This window comes from Macrobrachium rosenbergii, chromosome 47, assembly GCF_040412425.1.
Source record: "Macrobrachium rosenbergii isolate ZJJX-2024 chromosome 47, ASM4041242v1, whole genome shotgun sequence".
Taxonomy (NCBI): Eukaryota; Metazoa; Arthropoda; class Malacostraca; order Decapoda; family Palaemonidae; genus Macrobrachium; species Macrobrachium rosenbergii.
In genome coordinates, this window is record NC_089787.1 from 24,275,809 (window position 1) to 24,294,494 (window position 18,686).

The following is an 18,686-nucleotide window of genomic DNA, read 5'->3' on the forward strand; positions in this document are numbered from 1 at the left end:
AATTCAAGTAAAATTGCCTGAATACTCAGAGTTGGGTAGTAACACCGAATTCAAAGTTATCAAAAAAGTATACTAACAAACAAAAAGATTCTCTCTGATAGAACAAATAAAATAAAAACAGATAGTAGGGAATAGAAGATAAATAGAGACCTCAACGCAACGAGAACTTATTTTAACACTAACAAAGCATTTCTTTGTTAGTTGCCAGGCGTCCGTAGAAATTCGAAATTCGCAAGAAGAAGAGCTTGCCTTGTACCTCTGGCAGTCACGCCTTCCTTTGCTCTCGGTGACGTCAGAAAACTTTCCTCCAATCAGCGCCGCCGGTTTCAGATGTAAGCACGTTTTGAAACAAGGAGGGCGTTGTGTCCGGTCGTATTTTAGTGAAATATTTGTGTTTATGGTTTGTATTGGCGTTTGTTTTCGCTCTGGAATGGTGTACTTGCTTTGCGTTGCATTGCGAGTCGTTAGGTGTCATTGTAAGTTCATTATTTTAGGCGTAAAACGGCGTTTTATGAGTTTGTTTTGGTGTGTTGTCTTTCTTAGGCCTGCTGGTGTCAGTTGGGCAGGAAAGGCGTTTGTTTTTTTTATGTTGGAGAAAGACGTTTAATTATTATTTCCGGTTTAAGAAATAGCAATGGCTTACGATTTTATTAAAACGTATAATTTTTTGGAGAAAGAATACTCGTACACGCCTTTTGGTCCTATTTATCTTACTGCTTTAAACTAGGCCTGTTCAAGTAGCGTATGCCTACCGTTAGGCCATTTGTTTATAATCTACGTTAGGTCCCGAACAGGCTATTATTACTTAAGCCTGCTGGTTAGTCTGTTCCTTACTAGCCTGACCTACGCTGGTTTAAAACGACGAACGAGACTCGCCATAGACCTTAAACTAGCCTAATCTTGTCCTGCTTAGGTTATATAGGTAATAATACCCTATGCCATTTTCTGGGTATTTTATAAGTTGCCAATACATGATATGAAATTGTACATTTTTTAAAAGCTCTTCATTTTCGTTATTTTGGATCCCATAAACACTATGTGCAGATGATAAATAGAAAATCAAAATTGTAACCAGTAAACACCCCTAGGTTACGTGAGGTTGGTATTTTTAGGTCCTTTTAGTGCCCTCTCATTTCCTGGCCATTTTTGCATGAAAAACCAAAAATTGTTTTTCATGCCAAAATGGCTGGCTGGAATCTTATTGGCAACTTATAAAATTTTACTATTTTTGTAGGCTTGTAGGCCAAGGTTTGCCTAACCTCACATAGGTAATCCACATTAATTTTTTATCTATTGATAGCCTAAACTGTATTTTAAAAATGAATGAGCAAATTATCCACATTCAAGTAGTGACTAGCCCACTGACGTTATTTTACTGCCAAAACCACACTATCACAAGCTGACACTGAGAATAAAGTCTAATCTCTTCTGAAAATACCTCTTAAATATTTTGATGTAAATGTAACTGAGACGGCTGCACGAAACTATCATTTATTAGTATTAATATAATATATTTTGACTGAAGACTTTGGAAAAGGGTTTATATAATGTGCAGTTGAGATAATTTTGAAATTTACCAAGATGATGAGAAATTTGCTTTCTTTTGTTTGTCAGTTTCATTCCTGAGTGGCTGGTACTAAACACAGTGTCCTGCGGGGCATCCCCTATGTTTAGTACCATCCCCTCAGAGATGAACTTAAAAACAAAAACATAAAATTTCTCATTATTGCAGTAGATTTCTCAGATTCTCACAAATGATATGTGACTGTTCCTTGTACATTTAAACATTTTGAAGTGCATCTTGGCTCGAGTAACTAATCCCTCTGTGGTAAAATTGCAGACTGCTTCTGTGGCCTGATTCCCATCAGTTGCCAACTAAAATATTTACTGGCTTTTGTGTATGTTTTTACATTCATCTTCAAGAGGCCCTTATTAACCATGACTCCCATTTTGCACGTAAACTGGTAATTGCCAAAACCAGAGGGACGCAGTAGTATTCTGTAGTTTTTCCCTCTGTAGCTAGTCTTGTGTTAACACTATTCATTGGCTGTATTGTGTGCAGCGAATTTCGGAAGTACTTTGGTCATACAAGTTGACTATTATTCAGTAATCTACCTCATACAGTACACCAAGTTGAATATTATATTAAAGTTAAGCTAATGGTGGTAGTTAACAGCTGGGGTGTCACTATGATGATGCAAGTGACCTATTTGTAGTGCAGAAGTGTTCTGCCTCTCACCTTATACTGGTATAATTGGCGAGTCACTTACTGGCCAAGTATGTTTGATACCCTAGTGTTAAAAGTTGCTTATATAATACGATGCAGTACAGATACCACCCTACTTAACGAACATTCAACTGACAAACATTCAGAGATACGAACAAATTGTGTTCAGAGCACTTCCTTTGCCACCCTTAAATTCAGATTTTGTCTTGCACACCCATTCTTTACAAACAGCACTGTATGTACAGTGTATCATATTTTAGGATAAAAAAACATAGAGCACTGTATTGATTTTATATCATAATGTACTTCAATAGGATTGAAGAATACAGTAACCAACTTACAAACAATTCAGCATGCAAATGGCTGTCCAGAACGTAACTCGTTTGTAAGTAGGAAGGTGTCTGTAACTCAAGTATTGAAAATTTTATTGTTTGTTTCCAGGTAAACCTTCAAAATGGAGAGTTCACATGAAGAGGCTCTCATAACAGAATACAGGAAAACGTCCCAACAGTTGCAGTTAATATGGGATGAAATTGGCTTCGATCCAGAACATCGTGAGGTTCGAGTGAACCATGTTAACGAAGAATTAAAGGTGAGAAGGGTTCTTTCAAATTAATTTTTGTCATAGAGGTTCTGGGATATGTATTTCATGCTCCATCATGTAATATTCTTGCCTGGGTGACATTCTGTATTTCACATTTTTCTGGATGTTTTGTTCCACTTCTTACCAAATGGTGGATTGATCTTAACTATGTGGTTTAATCATTTGAACATTGCAAGCGCAGTTTTGTTGAGGATGCTCAAATGACTAATTAGTTTGCATACTGGTTATGACTTACTTGGTTTCTCTATGATATTGATCTTGTTTTATGTAATTACTTCTTTGACAGCTTATTCACAGCATTTTAATTTTTCTCTAAAGGAGATAGCTGCACGAAGATCTTGTATATTAATCAAAATTCACATCAATGATTGATATCTTTACGTGTACCTTGTACTGGGCTTCCCTACTGGTTACAGTTTGGTCAGTAATAATTGTGATTAATATGGTACATTAGTTTTCTGGGATACCTTTACGTAGCTACATAACCCTTTGGATGCTTGAGAATACCTAGCTGAACTCCTGTCAATTTTTTTATTACAGGTTCTTTTACAAAGCATGGTTGAAAAAGAAAAACAGTTCAAGAAGAAGATGAAGTCAGACATTGCAAGATTAGGGCAGCAGTTTTACAATCTGAATAAAGTGAGTTTTGATGTATGAGCAGTTGTGTTATTTTGCAATGTGCTTCACTAAAATAAAGTGCAATATGCTTCATTGAAATATGATGTGCTTTTTCGTGTATTTTTTTTTTTAGATAACTGAAAAATATCTGAATCATTTTTACAAACTGAACAGGACCTACACACCAGAATTGCTGAACCAGCCGAGAACTTTAGTTTGTTGGACCTGGAGAACTTTCTGCGGAAGAACGTTGAGACACTGATGAAAGAAGTGAGAAAACGAACTGCCCGTCTGAAGGAATTACAAATTGTTGAGGAGGTAAAGCAAACTTTACGAAAGTAAATAAAATGGGACTGTTGTGTTGTTGTGGCTGAATATATTTACTAATGTTGTATTCTGATTTATTGTACCAGCAGTCCAGCAATCTGTTTTTAGTTCAGTTAGTATGTTGTTGCTCATTTTTTTATTATCCTCTCAACTGGTCCATAGCCTAGCGGCTTCATTTAAACTTGCACACTTGAGCACCTCTTGTGATGCTATCTGTTACCTTTGAGAAATACTGTAATACAATATTATATTTCCTGTCACAGTTTTCTTACAGCATTCACACCCCAAGTTACCAGACTTATCTTCTTCGCATCCTTTCGAATGAAATTTTCTGCCAGTTTTCTGACACCATTTACTTACCCAGTTACCAAACATCTCTTTCTTCTGTACATTCTTTTGGATTGCCAGAATCTTGGTTGTGTTTATGTTGTTGGTGTCTTGATGTGATCACTTTCAGTGCCTTGTCCTTTTTGTTTGATTGTCAACACCAAGTAAACCTTGCGCTCCTTCATCGCTGTCCCCATTGCTAGGGCATCTGCCTTTTATTACCCTTGTAATAAAGTGGTATTCAACACCACAGATGTATGAGACAGGTATCTCCTTTTTCGTATGATAATTTTTACCATTTTTGGTGCCACACACTTGCAGTTTTATTCCAGGTATCACATTCTTGATTAGTCTCTGTGCTCTTGAGAATATACATTTATGTGCTCTTAGGAATATTCATACATTTACCTGTATACCTTTTGTCGCCTAAGGAAGTCTATATGTTGTCACCATGTTTTTGTTGGTATCTAAATATGTTTGGTCAGTTGATTGCTTTTGCCAGTCCCTTTAAGATATGTAATTAGTGTTTAATGAGGTAACCCACTGATTTGATTGCAGAGGGGATGTGATAAGTTTATTCATTTACTCACCAACACTATCAGAATATCTTAGTGATAAAGTTTCTTAGCTTATATGTTATTGTGGATTATGCTGTTAGAATGTTGAGTCACAGAATTTTTACTTTATTATAGGAGCTGTGTAAAAGGCTGGTAGAAGAACCATTAGAAACTCCTAATTCAAGAGTTCCAGCACTAGATGATATTGAACACTTGGAAAGAAGAATACGGACGTTGGAACAAGAAAAGGTTGGCTTTGTATTTAATCTTTTTATTCTACAGTATTCTAATTGAGGTTGCATGTAAGATAGAATAGTGTTTTCTTAGAATTCAAAATGTTTATCTGTAATGTAAAATTGTATTTTCTTTACTGTTCAAGGCAATCTTCTCATCAGTAGGATTGCTAGTACAGTTAAAATTGTACAATTTGTAGAAAGTAGGACTTTTGAGCTTGTCAAGCGTTTTTTTAATGGTTTGGCCTTCGGTCAAATATTCGAGATTCAGTTGTGAAGTTTTCAACAATTGATTAGAAATATTTTTATTTATTAACAAATGGAGTATGTGAGGGTTTGTGTCAAATGCCTTAAAGTGTTGAAAGTTTCTTAGTCAAAATATGCTCTGAGCGGCTCCAGCACATAGGTCCATTATTTTTTTATTGATTTTGTAACTATTTGCGCTTCGCATGTCATTTGCAGGTGAATCGGGAAAAGAATTTTCAGCATCTCCAGAGTAGAATATCAGAGTTACATGAGGCCCTGGAACACAAGCCAAACTGTACTTTTGAATTTGACATATTAGCAGGCATGGAGTACTTTGTGCTGAGCCAGCGAAATCTTCAGAAAATGAAGGAGATGAAAGCAGACTTGGAACAAAAGGTAGGTACTGAGAGAAACACCAAGTTCACTGTGTGGTTACAAAGTCCTCAAATTGGTATAAAATAGTTTTCTGAAGTGACACTGATTTATTGATTAATATGTTTTTACTATTTTACTGTTATTCAGGAGATGAACCCTATTCATCTGGAACAAACCCGCAGGGGCCATTGACTTGAAATTCAAGCTTCCAAGAATATGGTGTTCATTTGAAAGAAATGACTGAAGGTAATGGGAAATGTATTATTTCTATGCATTATTTCTTTATCTAACAAGATGGCCATTGTATTTTACAGTTGGAACAAAATCGGGAAGAGAGCATGGACTTAAAAAATCAGATACAACGTCTTTGGGATCAGTTGGAAGTTGAGGAGCAGGAACGTAATGATTTTTTGGCAAGTGTTGAAGGCCATGCCCCGTCTACAATGACAAAGGTATTCAGAATACTTTTTCTCGTCATATTAGGCCATGTAGTTTAGATTTCTGAGGAACTTTTCTTATTTCTATAGAATGATAGATGCTTCTAAATTGTTTAGTATTAATAAACAGTACTGAGCTGACAAATATACAAGATTTAATATCCCAAGAGAATTGTATTTTGGAGCTAGTTTTGTACAAGTTGCAGGATTAACAATGTGATGAGGTTACACTAAAGGATAATCCTCATTTATGCATTACAGTACAAAGTAAAATAAGTGCTTAGAGCCCACTGGAAAAGGAACACTTCTGATACCAGTGGGAAATTTTTAAAAATGCTGCTGGAATACCCCAGCTAAAATCGACCAAAACCGCAAAGTGCAAGACATTTAGTCAGATATTCCTGGTTATGATTATACTGATTGTGTTTTAATATACTGCCGCAAAAGGCCAGCAATGTGAATGTTTTTAAAAAGGACAAGAATATCTTCATAGAATCAGTGCATTTAATTGTTAAAATCCACAAGGTCCAAGCAACCTCTATTCTAAGGGCAGGAATTGAGGGTACCACTCCACTTTGTTGTTGGCAGTATTTCAGGTTCTTGCGGTGTGCCATTGGTAATAACTGTGTTGCTTTCTCCCTTCTTTTCATAAGCTTTCTTTGGTCTATTCCTTTTTAACTTTGTCCTGTGCCAGTTTTCTCAGCTCATGAAAGAGCAAATTCCTTGGCCATTGTAATGAACCTGGAGAAGACTGTGATCGGGTAAAACCACTAGTAATAATTATAAGGATAAGTTTGTAGATACTTGTGTACTTTGTTGTTTTCTGTACTTGCCATTATTGTTTGAAAGCCTAGAGGACTGTAATCTATAATTTTATTTAATTTTGTTGTTGAAAATTGTACTTCACAGCTTCGTGAAGAACTCGGGCGTCTGAAGGTGAAACAGCAACAGAATTTATCCAAATGCATCAACAAAATGCGCCGTGAGATTGAGGATTATTGGGAGAAATGTTACATCAGTGAAGAAGAGAGAAACAACTTCACAGATTATATCTCAGGTACTGAATGTCCTGTCGTTGTTTTGGACTGTTTTCATAAGGAGTTTATGTGATGGATATTTTTATGATATTGATGAAATCTCTAGGGATTTTGTTTTTGTGCAGTATCTCTTGACACATCCCAGTCATTTCCTGTACTTCTGTATTTGTGTTGCTAGTTAATATTTAGGTTGTAATGGCCAGGGTTGAGAGAGAGAAATTTAGGATTTTGAATCTGGTATGGTAAAATCTTAATCATTTGCAAATCTTTAGGTTAGAAATTTCATGAGATCTTCCCACGCCCCTCTGCATACGATTTTAGTAATTTGTCTCTTTCCTTGCTCTTGTGTCCTGTCATTCACATTATCCCCTCTGTATCATTTATTCTTTGGTTACTCATCCCATTGGTCCTTGAATGAAAATGAGTAGACTCTTGTGTAGACGTCTGGTATAACATTGCATTCTCTTATTTTTATGTACTCTTCATTGTCATGAAATTTGATGCATAATTTCTCCATTAATGTTACTAACTTTGTTTACTCCTTAAACATTGTAGTTAGAATCTTCAATCCCTTTCTCTGGCTCCATTATACTTTGCTTATACACTTCTTCACTTGAAAACGACTTGATCAAAACTAACTCTGTCAGCTTAAGCACAAGTATTTAAGTCTTCTCTCAGTAGCATACCTTATTAATGTAGCAATTGTGTTAATCGTATGGTTATGATGCAGCTGAGTGATGTATGTACACTGTAGTGTATATTGTAATCACCATTTTGTTCAGTATTTGATAATATATTATTCAGATGATGAACCCTGTTCACATGGAACAAGCTCCACAGGGCCATTGAAAGAAGTAACAGAAGGTCTTAGGAAATACAGAAAAAAAGAGATCAGTTATTAGAAGAGAAAAAATTAATAAATAAATAGATAATTAGTTTTAAATTCAAGTTCTGTTATTAATTGTTATTACCCTTTCCATCTCTTCAACAGACGAATATTCCGAAAAAGTTTTGGAATCGCACGAACAGCAGGTTCGCAAGCTGACCAAGTACTATTATGACAACATAGCCATATTCGACAAGATTGAGCAGAGAAAGGAGGTAATATTCTTTGATAAATTTAATCAAGGATATGTATGGTCCATTTTGTTTTTCTTAGGTTTTCTGCTCTCTCTCTCTCTCTCTCTCTCTCTCTCTCTCTCTCTCTCTCTCTCTCTCTCTCTCTCTCTCTCTCTCTCTCTCTCTCTCTTTCAAGCATTGTTTGTTGTTGTGTTACTTTTCATACATTGCTGTTGTAACTTTTACTTATATCTGTGTTTTTTGTCTAAGGATGAATATAGCTTGTGGAATTCTACAAATTTGGAGTAGTGATGTGGTTCTACTATTGAGTAATGATTATCATAAGAATTGTAATTTGAAGGATTAGTATATTGGAAGATTCCATTGATTTGGAAGCATTGTTAAATTGCGAGTACAGTTTCTATTGTAACGAAATTGTGTTACTTTAGAGCTTTACAATTTTCAATTGTTTTATTTACCACTCTCATTTCCAGTTGTGGGAGAAGTTTGTTGATCTTGAGGAGCGAGCGAACGATCCCAATAGATACGGTAACAGAGGCGGAGCATTGCTCAGGGAAGAAAAGGAAAGAAAAACTGTAAAAAAAGTAAGTACAGTTGTCTTGTTTTGCCGTAGTGAAGAGACATTCCTAAACCATCTGTTGGTATGGATCACTTACATGGAAGTGTGATTTTGTTAGAGCTGTGAGTTTGTGGTAGTTTTGCTATTGCAAACCTGGACAGGAGTTTATGCTGTTTATTGATGTCTGTTAATCCTCACTTTCATTACCATGATTGTCTGTTTCATGTTAGATTACTCTTGCAAAGGGCTATTCTTATTTCCAACAATTTGCCGGTGTTTGTGTGCTCAGCCCACTTCACAGTTATAAGTTTTTATGTTTGTGTTTTTGCTGTTATCCATGTGAGATGGACAATTTTACATCTAAACACTTTTTTTTTTTCATAATCTCTATTACCAGGATTTACCACTGATCGAAAAAGAGCTCACCACCATGATTTTAAGTTGGGAGGCAGCTCACGGCAAGAATTTTGAAGTAATGGGCATGAACATTGGAGATTACATCGACAATGAATGGTGGCAGTATCGTGAAAGGAAGGAGAATGAAAAGAAGAAAAAGGTGGGTATTTTTTATTTTAATTTTACCTTCCCTATACAGTGCAATGTAGCTGTCCCATTGACGAGAGAAATTCTTTAGCGTTTCGTGTAGTAGCTTTGACAGAGTGATAACACCCCATAGGGGGATAGTGCACTGTATGATTAATCAGTATTAAATGTTGATCTAGTGAGAAAAAATTAAATTATAAAGAAACTTATCTAAATAAATTTATAGGCATGACTTGTTAGAAATGGCAAAGGTCTATTCTTTGCTGATCTGTCAGTTGTTCAAGTTTCCTGCACCATTTTCATGCTGATTCACATATCTCTAGCAAACCGAGCGAGTCATCAAGCTTAATTACGAGAGTCGAATGGGGACAAGGCCACCTGCTGTGAAGAGGCGACTGCCATCCAACGACACATTGAGGACGTCAAAATTACAGCGTGTTAGCGAAGATCATCCCTTGAGCACGGTAAAATTTTCTTTTTTATATAGTTTCTAGGTTTGATTAAGACAAGTGTTGGTAGGAGAGATTATTATTATTATTCAGAAGATGAAACTTTTCATGGAGAACAAGCCCGCAGGGGCCATTGACTTGAAATTCAAGCTCCAAAGAATATGGTGTTCATTTAGGAAGAAGTAAGAGGAAGTAAAGGGAAATACAGAAAGAAGAGATGCCACTTATCAAAAAGAAAATATAAATTAATAAATAGATAAAAACGTATTAAAATGCAAGGAGAGTAGTTTTTGGGTAGTAATGCATTGCAATTTCATTTTAACTTTTGAAGTTCCAATTGCATAGCATCTTCAGGGCTGTTCCACAGTCCAATGGTGTGAGGGATAAAGGAGCTTGGGATCTGAGAAGTTCTATACCGAGGCACTTTTACTGCATATTGGTGCTTCTGTTCAGCAAGTCAGTGATGACTTATTACTTGCCTAACCTAAAACGGGAAAATTATCGTAACAAATGCTAGTGATATACTTATTATAATGTCTATTTACATCAGTTATTAAGCTCTTTAACTGTTTAGTACATACATGCATAGTGCGTATTTTATCTGCGCTATTAGGTATAGATTTGGACTGCTGTCATTTTAACGGGTGTCAGGTAAATATACAATCATTTTTCCACCCGAATACTTCCTGTATGCTTATAGTGGCCTTCAGAATTATAGCCAAACAATACCACGGTCTCCCCATCCCCCTTTCACCCCACTTTCCAACTTTCTGTATTGCCCTCTCTTGATGCATTGATAAGAGGAAGGAATGGAATAGGCATATAAGAAAGGTAGACATAAAAATAAGAAAGATAAATGGTAAATACAAAACAGTGATTGGCATAAGAAGCTATTGAGATGGAAATGAGTAAGTAGAATTTATGAGAATATAAAAGCGGCATAAAAATTTTGTAACGTCCAAGTGCATGTTAGACGAGCCTCAGATTTTGCTGATCATCTGGACATCCTAGATATTTACCTGGCACATGTTAAGTTGATTAGGGTGCCAAGATGCGGTTTACCACGGATGAAAGTTGAAAGGTTAATATGATACAAACGATAATCTCTGTGGATTCTTATAATTCAGTTTTTAATTGTCCCTGACTAATAATTGTCTTAACCATAAAGGAAATGTTGTTAACTAGGTAACGCACTGTGCACTTGTATGATGAGACCAATATTGTTTATGTTACTGCTATTCATAATTATTTTCACTACTTGCATTTTATCCCCCTTTATGAAATTGCTATGTATTGATTAGATTCATGCAACTTTTGCTATTCCTGATAGTTTGTTTGACTGTTATTTGAAGTGGCACATGAAAATAAAATTTAATGGACAGTGTTATTTGTTGATGTTATGTCATCTCTTAATGTTTCAGTCCCAAAGTGTTGGAATAGCATTTTTATGTGGAAGTCAGTAACATATGATCCAAGTATGTGAAGTCTAAAAGTCAATAAAAATCATTGATTTAAAGGCATTTCTGAGATACTGATTTAAGGAATCATCAGGTGTACAGGGAATGTTTCTGAAAAGTGTTCTGCAAGTCATTTTTTAATTTGTATGTATTTTTATCCCCAGAAGTCAAAAAACACAACTAGGATGGCTCTGCGAGAGAGGAACCAAAATTCTGTCAGGGAAGGACACAACAGCAGTGAGGTATCTACATATTCTCATTTTGCTGTAAGTATATATTTTTTTTAATTGCTCAGTGATGTTTAGTCTTCAATCAACACAGGGTATACAGTGGTTCCTCAGCATATGAATGATTCGTTATTTGTATTTTCGTTATACGAAGTAAAATTTTCGAAAAATTGTTTCTATGTATGAGCTAAAAATTCTAACTAACTACAAGCTGTTTGGTGGAATTTTGCGCGAGGCCGGCTGGGATTGTTGGGGGGAGAGACGGGATCCCTTTGGTCCTGGATTATATGGGGAGAGCCATGTGGATGTAGGGATGGAGGGATACCTAGTGGGCAGGCAATAAAATAAATGGGATGATGGTTCTCTTTTTTAAAATGTCAAAGTAGGTTCTGAGAAGTCCTTAATCGACCTCATTTGCCTCGTGTGCCCTGACACAAACTCGTTGATCTGCGCTAGTCTAAATCGTACCTTATGTTTGTGTTTGTAATTGTGGCTGAGACTTTCCATAACTTTATCGCATCATATTTTTGCAATTATATTGTGATTAATAATTGGGAATAGCAATGCCACACAGAAGAAGAAGCCTGTTAAGGAAGTGATGAAGAAAAAGGAGTATTTAACTGTTGAAGTTAAGAAAGAAATGATTGCCAAGCATGAAGCTGGCACACGCATGTTGGACTTAGCTCGAGAATATGGCGGATCTATGTCGATGGTTTGTACCGTTCTAAAGAAGAAAGACAATCAAACTGATTGACGAACACGACGAGGAGTTGACAGTGGTTGAATTGAAGATGTTGAAGAGGCAAAGAGAGGCGAGTTAGAGGAACTTTCTTCATCCGAGGATGAGGTGGACAGTGCTGACTTCGCCACTGTCGTCCACGGAAATCAGGAAGTGGTGTGAAACGTGGGAAAATCTAAAAAAAATTTTATACTTAGAAACATATAGCATGGCTTGGAAGGATTCCGTAATGGACCTGGACAAGTCTGCTGTTACAAACTAGGTACATAATCTCTATAGACCCTGTGGCGCATTCAGATTTGTATGGCTCCCTATTTTGTATAAAGTAGTTCAACCGACAATGTAGTCACACCTCTAGACACTCGTAAGACTGGAATGAAATGTTTGTTTAAGAATGGAGGGTGAAATTTGGATATGATTTCATCAAGTAATGTGATAGTGTTGTTGGAAGACATTGTGAAAAGATGGATGAAAATTATATGACAGAAAGCAATGCTGCTGGGGTCCAATGGAACAAAATGACCCGTGGTAGACCATGCAAGCATTGGATGGGTAGACTTATACAGGGCATAGTCATGGTAAATTATCACGTAATTGGTTGGGCCTTTGGGTACCAAGAACAGAATCTTGTGAGGGGACACATTAGTTTGGAACTTCATGTGAATAAACCAGTAAAATATGCAATCCTCTGAGAAAACTGTCTTTATTTGTTTTGAAATTAAGTTGATTTCAGAGAGACGTAACAACTGCCACAAGAATTACTATTTGCTTTAATTGTTTGAAATATATTTGTGTTTCAGAAGATGGCACCATTTCATGTAAATCTGATCTCATTGCATATTTTCAGTCGAGTGCAAATGCACGGAGGACCTGCAGCACTCCAAATTTGAGAGGGCCATTTCTTGGCCTCATTTAATTGGTTTGTTATTATACCGTCGTAACACAATTATTTTGGTGTGTGTAGTAATTTAGCAAGTAGCATTGGGGCCACTTTTTGGTAGAAAAATGTTTTCAATGTAGAAAGAAAGTTTTGCTGGTTTTGAGTTTAGTTTTGAGTAATTCCCGGTTATTTTGTATGTTCTCTGGGTGATGGGTTACAATTGCAGTTTCATTCTTTGTACACACATATACATCATAATAGCCATCATAAAAAATGTGAAAATTAAAATTCAATGGGAAATGTCTTTAGAGTATGTATGAAGTATATATATGGAGAATAGCTAAATACCCTGTGTAGTTTATATGGAGAATACTGTAGCTAAAAGTACAAGATTGTAGAAAGTGAGGAGTTAAGAGCATGTATTACTTTTAATGTCTCATGATTCCTGTTTATTCTGTAGTCATGAGCCACCTTCTTTGCTTATACAAATAATAGGTATGGAACCTAGAAAATTATTACATTAACTGTAAATCATGTGCTCTCGCAGAGGAGATTACGTAGCGAGACAGCTTCTCTTTGCGAATTTGGCATCAGTTTCATTTCCATCTCCCTGTAGGGATGCACTATAATTTGTACCTTACCTGCATCGCTCTCTGTCTTAATCTCGACCGTTCCGTCTGGGTGCTTCCATTCTCGTCTTCAGTTTTCCCCACTCACGTAAGAACGTAGGGGTCTAGAGATGTAACTCCATTGTCTGGTTAAATCACTGTAATGTTGATTATAAAATTCTTTTTGAATGCAAGGCAACCTAAGTTGTCTTGTAAAACCTATAATATATATAGGTATGTTTTATGATGAATGTAGGAGGGATTATGGGTACTTAAGTAGTACGGTGCAGTATTCTGTTGATGGTGTATGTCTTATGAATCCTTTAATTTTATGGTATAGCTGACCTTGACTTTCTCATATTTTGCCACTCATAGAGTTATAACCAAGTTTTTTCTATGTCAGACTGATGTAGTTAGATACCATTATGTTAAGAAAATGCTGCTACATTTTTAAAAGAGGCTAGAGTTTCTTAGTTTAACCTTACTTTGAGGCATCTCTTTTTAAAAGCAGCACATTTGTAGGGTGGGAAACTAGTTTAATTAGTCTGGACAGTGAGCTTTACTTCCTAAAGCAGAATAGGGTCAGTGAAGTGAAGAGAGAATGAGGTAGCTTGATTCAAACCAGAGAAATTGAAAGTACCAAGTCTTAGGTTTAAGTTGCAGTGCTTGAGGGTACATTCCTTATACTGTAATTCCTTATAAATTTCTGTGTTGTGCTTTAAGAAATATGTTTTATACTATAGGCATTTTAGGCAGGGTATCCTAGTTTATATTCATTTGCACTGTTGCATATTGCATGTAGATTTTTAAACACAGTATGCATTTTATTTTTAGGAGGGCATACACCGTCGAAGTCAGAAGGATAACATTAGAAGTTCATCTGTCAGTGGTAGCCACAAGCCCTCAACATCAATTTATCGACAGTCCCCACATCGTCTCCCACCGGGTCTTCCAAAAACTCCCAAGACTATGCCAAGAGTCTCCACACGTTGCTCTCCCAAGACCCTACCGAGAGCCCCTACTCGTCGTTCCCCTCGTCTGAGTGGGACTCGTTCAGCCAGACGGTCATCAAAGGCTATGACGTCATCTCGCATTCCATACTCCCCATCCAGTTTAGGTAAATCAAGAAACCTCTCGAGAGTAAATTTCTCCCCAGGAGCATCACCGTTATTCAAATCTCCTCACTCTAGAACCAGACAGAGCTCTACTCCCAGCAAATGGCATAAATTGACCTTCCTAATCTAGCCTAGCACAAGGTTTTAGGACATAGCTAATATTTTAGACTCTAGTATGATTATTAGAGCAGGCATGTCAAACTGAGGGTCCCCCAGGGATCATATGGGTCACATTCATGTTGTCATGAGGGCCACACACAACTAATTGAAGTCATTTGTGCTTTTAAAATCGATTAAAAGGTGGTAGACTATTTCCAAGTGTAAAACATTATGAATAAAAAAAAAACATGCCTTTTTCTGTGAACGACACACTTTTGTGCAGTTTAAATTATAAAAACTGCAATTTTGGCCATTAGATGACCAAATTACAGTATCCTTTGCGAGGGCCGCAAGTATGCTTGCAAAGGGCTGCATGTTTGACGTGCCTGTATTAGAGGGATTTTTTTTTATTTTCAGGATACTGAATCCCATGTGGGATTGCTATAATATGCAAATATGTTGGCCAAATATAGTGAGAAAATCAGGTCTTCAGCCATATTGTACAATTGTTTTGGGGGATTTTAGCGCCCTTCCTTTCTTAATGCTGAATGCTTTTCGGTGGTCACATATAATTAAAGTGTTAGTTATCTATTCGATAACATAGGTTAGTTCTAACAGCTTATATATCACTGAATATATCTTTTACAAGTATACTATAGTGAATTTCTTTCAGGCTTGATAAACTGTCCTTGATGTTTCTCATGTTTTAGGATGTACAAATAGCCCTTGACCTAGACTTGGTTACATTCCTGACTACTGGTCATAAGATAGAAAAATGTACAAACTGCATTTGCAAAGGTTGCAAGTCTGTGACAATCTGCTTCAAAAATTTGGGTCAATGTTAAGCTTATAATATTGTTAATCTTTCTCACTGCCCATTTCTTTGTCTGTAGTCAACAATTGGATTGGAAAAACAAGTAGTTGAGTATGTCATGTTGAGAAGACAATCTGGTTTTTGTTGTGTATGAGACACAGTGACTGGATAATAGATAATGTGAACCTGATGTCTAGGGACCATTGTAAAGTGTTGCATTAGTGTCTTGATTCAGGAAGGCTAGAAAAGATGGGTGTTCAAGAAAATGTTTGGGTTTGTGGGGAAAATTATAAGTACATGAAGGATCTTGTGACTACATGTGTTAATTTAGAAACTATGTAAATAATGTATATAGGATTTCTTTCTTGCTTTTTAACTCATAAGTCCTGTTCAGAACTCATTGTAGTATTTCTTATAAATTTTTAGCAGTGGAAGATTTTTACTGTGGATAGTAACTCTTGTATACTTTATTTTTAGATATGCAATTTGGGAGGTGAGAGATGTACATGTGATACTACTGTACTTAGAAGTTTGGCTAGAAATGTTTAGAGAGAGAGTTGTCATGGCAAGGCCAAAGTTCAAAATTATTATTATTATGTATTAATAGTTTCATCACACCACTGATTTAACATTATCTGCAGTCGAGGCCTAAGGCTCAAGTACATTAAGAGTTTTCAAGATTGTAGTAAAGTAAATCAATCGAAGGTGGAATATTTAGGTAGATAATGATAATAGTTTAAGCAGTAGGAACTGAAGGCAACTTTTCTGCAAAGACCTTACTTTTAATACATCTGTTAAACCAAGTCACAGAATTAATTGTGACAAACATGATTTCAGTTATGTGGATGTGATTTCACAAAATTTTCAAAGGAGAAAAGTGGGTAATGAATATTGGTTCTTGAAGCAAAATGATTTGGTAGTGATGACTAATAAGTTTTGGTTTTGACGTGTAAAAATGATGTACATTTTGTGTACTGATCTTCTGTTAAAGCTGTATATATTTAAATTTCTAAATGTTAGTAAAAAAAATCAATAAAGAAACACTGAAAAGTGTGAAAGCTTTGGAGCTTATAAAAGGCCTTTATAGAATTTGAATGATATTGGTTAAAAGACTTACTTTTCCCATGTCCCTGGGAAAAGTGATTTAAAGAACTATAAAAGCCTTTGTGAGTGCTTGCAGAGGGTCCTGGAAAAGACCTTATGGGCTAATATATATGCTGTCTAAAGTGTCCCTTGTGAGAGGGTAGGATCCTAATCTTGGCCCAGCAAAGATGTTTGCTTTAATTCATTTAGGAAAAAGAATCATGATCCTTAGTTCTGGGGCTGCTTCTGAGCATTGATGGTAGCATTCCGGATGTCGTTTTTTATTTGTTGTAGATTTTCCTTTCTAATTTTGTTTGTCAGGTATCATATTATGTGTTAAATCCTCTGTTAAGCAAAAAGTACAGTAAATTTTTCTTTAGCAATAGCCCTTGTATCCTGGGTCTTTTTAAAAACAGTCATTGGCAGGGAAAATTTCGATGTAAAGTTTTAAACTTTCTAGGTAACATGTTCTGCTTTTTACAGTAACTATTTATCGTGTAAATAGCTTCATTGTACATAAAATTTTATTCACCTTAAAAGTTTGTTGAACTTTCAAGATTTATAGCTAGTGTATAATTATAACAATGTACATGTGTTTGGATTGGCCCATATTCATGGTCATTGAAGAGTGTGGATTTGTTAGGTATTTTGTCCTGTGTTTTCTCTTGAATGCTTTTTCTTTGAGTACTTTTCCTCCTGAAATTCATTCCATTTCCTCTACAGTAATTTCTGGAGTATAGTTTTGGTGTGACAACTAGGAGGGGCAGCATGCCAAATAATTCCCATTTATTGTACAAATTACAGTTTAGCAGGTCCGGATACATGTTAAGCAGCTGCAATTGTCGTATATATTTATAACTTTTCCTGTTTGAGCTTTAAACTCTAATCATATTTGTATTTTTTGTAACCAAAATAAAACTAATATTGTCCACTAACATCTGTTTTCTTTATTGTAGAAGTGGAAGTGATTTTGCATCAACTTGAAGGGAAGGGTTTTTTTTAAGGTGTTTTTGTCCTGAACTTTTACCATAGGATTTAGTTCCATTCAAAGCATTAATGGTTTGCAGTAATTCTATGAAAAGCAAAGTATCAATGACGGTGGTCAAGTTCCCATCAGTGCCTAATTGGTTGGGTTGTTTCATGATGGAGCAGCTAGAATGAAGACATTGTTTCCATATGGGTGCCTTTTACAGTAAGACTTGCACAGAATACTGTTTCATGATGGAGTAGCTAGAATGAAGACATAGTTTTCATATAGCTGCCTTTTACAGTAAGACTTTCACAGAATACTAGATAATAGCAAAGGCTGTATGTGGATTCCCTCATTATAATTATACTGTAGTTTTACCAGACCACTGAGCTAACAAGGCTGGCCTGAAGGATTTGTTTTCATTAATAATGAAGATTAAATATTAAAATTACAGCTTAAAAGTTTATTTCAGTTTGGTGAATTGAAAATGGAGAATCTGCAATTTAGTGAAAATGGGTTGTAGAGATGTTATATAGAATTTAATTTTCTGCGCAGTGGTACTGTATTGCATTTATTTTGAAGCTTGTAGAAATTTTTTTTTATTTTTACGTTTCCAGACCAAGTTACATTTCCGTACCTTATGACTTCAGTTATTCGCCACTTTCGTGACAGGCTTGTTTACCCAGTCTGTGGTAATTTTTCTACACTTAAAAGTAGATTGTGGTTCCAGCACTTGTAATGACTCATTAAATAATTAATACTGGCAATAGAATATTCTCTTCATTCCCAGGTGGTCCACTGACACACTATACATTACAGTATCCTAGTTTTTAACAGATTGAAGATCCATTCATAATAAAACACCTATACTGTAACAATCAGAACTTGGAGGGGGATTCCTTCTAAATGTATTGCAATGAATGTCACAAACAGCACCTTTTAATCCTCTACTTGAGTATTTACTACGAAAGGTATTGAAAGAAATTTGGACTCTCCACATCCTCGTGGTATGAGTCGACTTCATTATCAAACAAGGCGCGCAGTTCACCAATGTATAACAACTTTGAAAAGTTAA

General features: G+C 35.9%; 1 protein-coding gene across 6 annotated transcripts; it reads left to right on the plus strand.

Annotated features, from left to right (window-relative positions):
* Nucleotides 1–269: 269 nt before the first annotated feature.
* LOC136830665 (protein regulator of cytokinesis 1-like) lies at nucleotides 270–17,576 on the plus strand. Of its 6 annotated transcripts, none has more exons than XM_067090273.1 (15): nucleotides 270–400; nucleotides 2,669–2,819; nucleotides 3,372–3,470; nucleotides 3,624–3,767; nucleotides 4,796–4,909; nucleotides 5,356–5,535; nucleotides 5,829–5,966; nucleotides 6,861–7,008; nucleotides 7,980–8,089; nucleotides 8,542–8,652; nucleotides 9,025–9,183; nucleotides 9,494–9,634; nucleotides 11,241–11,342; nucleotides 12,890–12,961; nucleotides 14,365–17,576. In XM_067090273.1, exons 2-14 carry the CDS (start codon nucleotides 2,682–2,684, stop codon nucleotides 12,956–12,958), a joined length of 1,653 nt encoding a protein of 550 aa, XP_066946374.1. In that variant the 5' UTR covers nucleotides 270–400; nucleotides 2,669–2,681; the 3' UTR covers nucleotides 12,959–12,961; nucleotides 14,365–17,576. The 6 variants fall into 6 exon arrangements, with proteins under 6 accessions (XP_066946374.1, XP_066946370.1, XP_066946373.1 ...); XM_067090274.1 differs by having other exon boundaries at nucleotides 325–476; XM_067090269.1 differs by lacking the exon at nucleotides 12,890–12,961.
* The last annotated feature ends 1,110 nt before the right edge of the window (nucleotides 17,577–18,686 follow it).

Coding starts and splice junctions, on each gene's coding strand:
- LOC136830665 (XM_067090269.1), top strand. CDS start 2,682: ATGGAGAGTTCACATGAAGAGGCTCTCATAACAGAATACAGGAAAACG. Junction 5,967..6,860: donor CCCCGTCTACAATGACAAAG/GTATTCAGAATA, acceptor TGTACTTCACAG/CTTCGTGAAGAACTCGGGCG. Junction 11,343..14,364: donor CTACATATTCTCATTTTGCT/GTAAGTATATAT, acceptor TTTTATTTTTAG/GAGGGCATACACCGTCGAAG.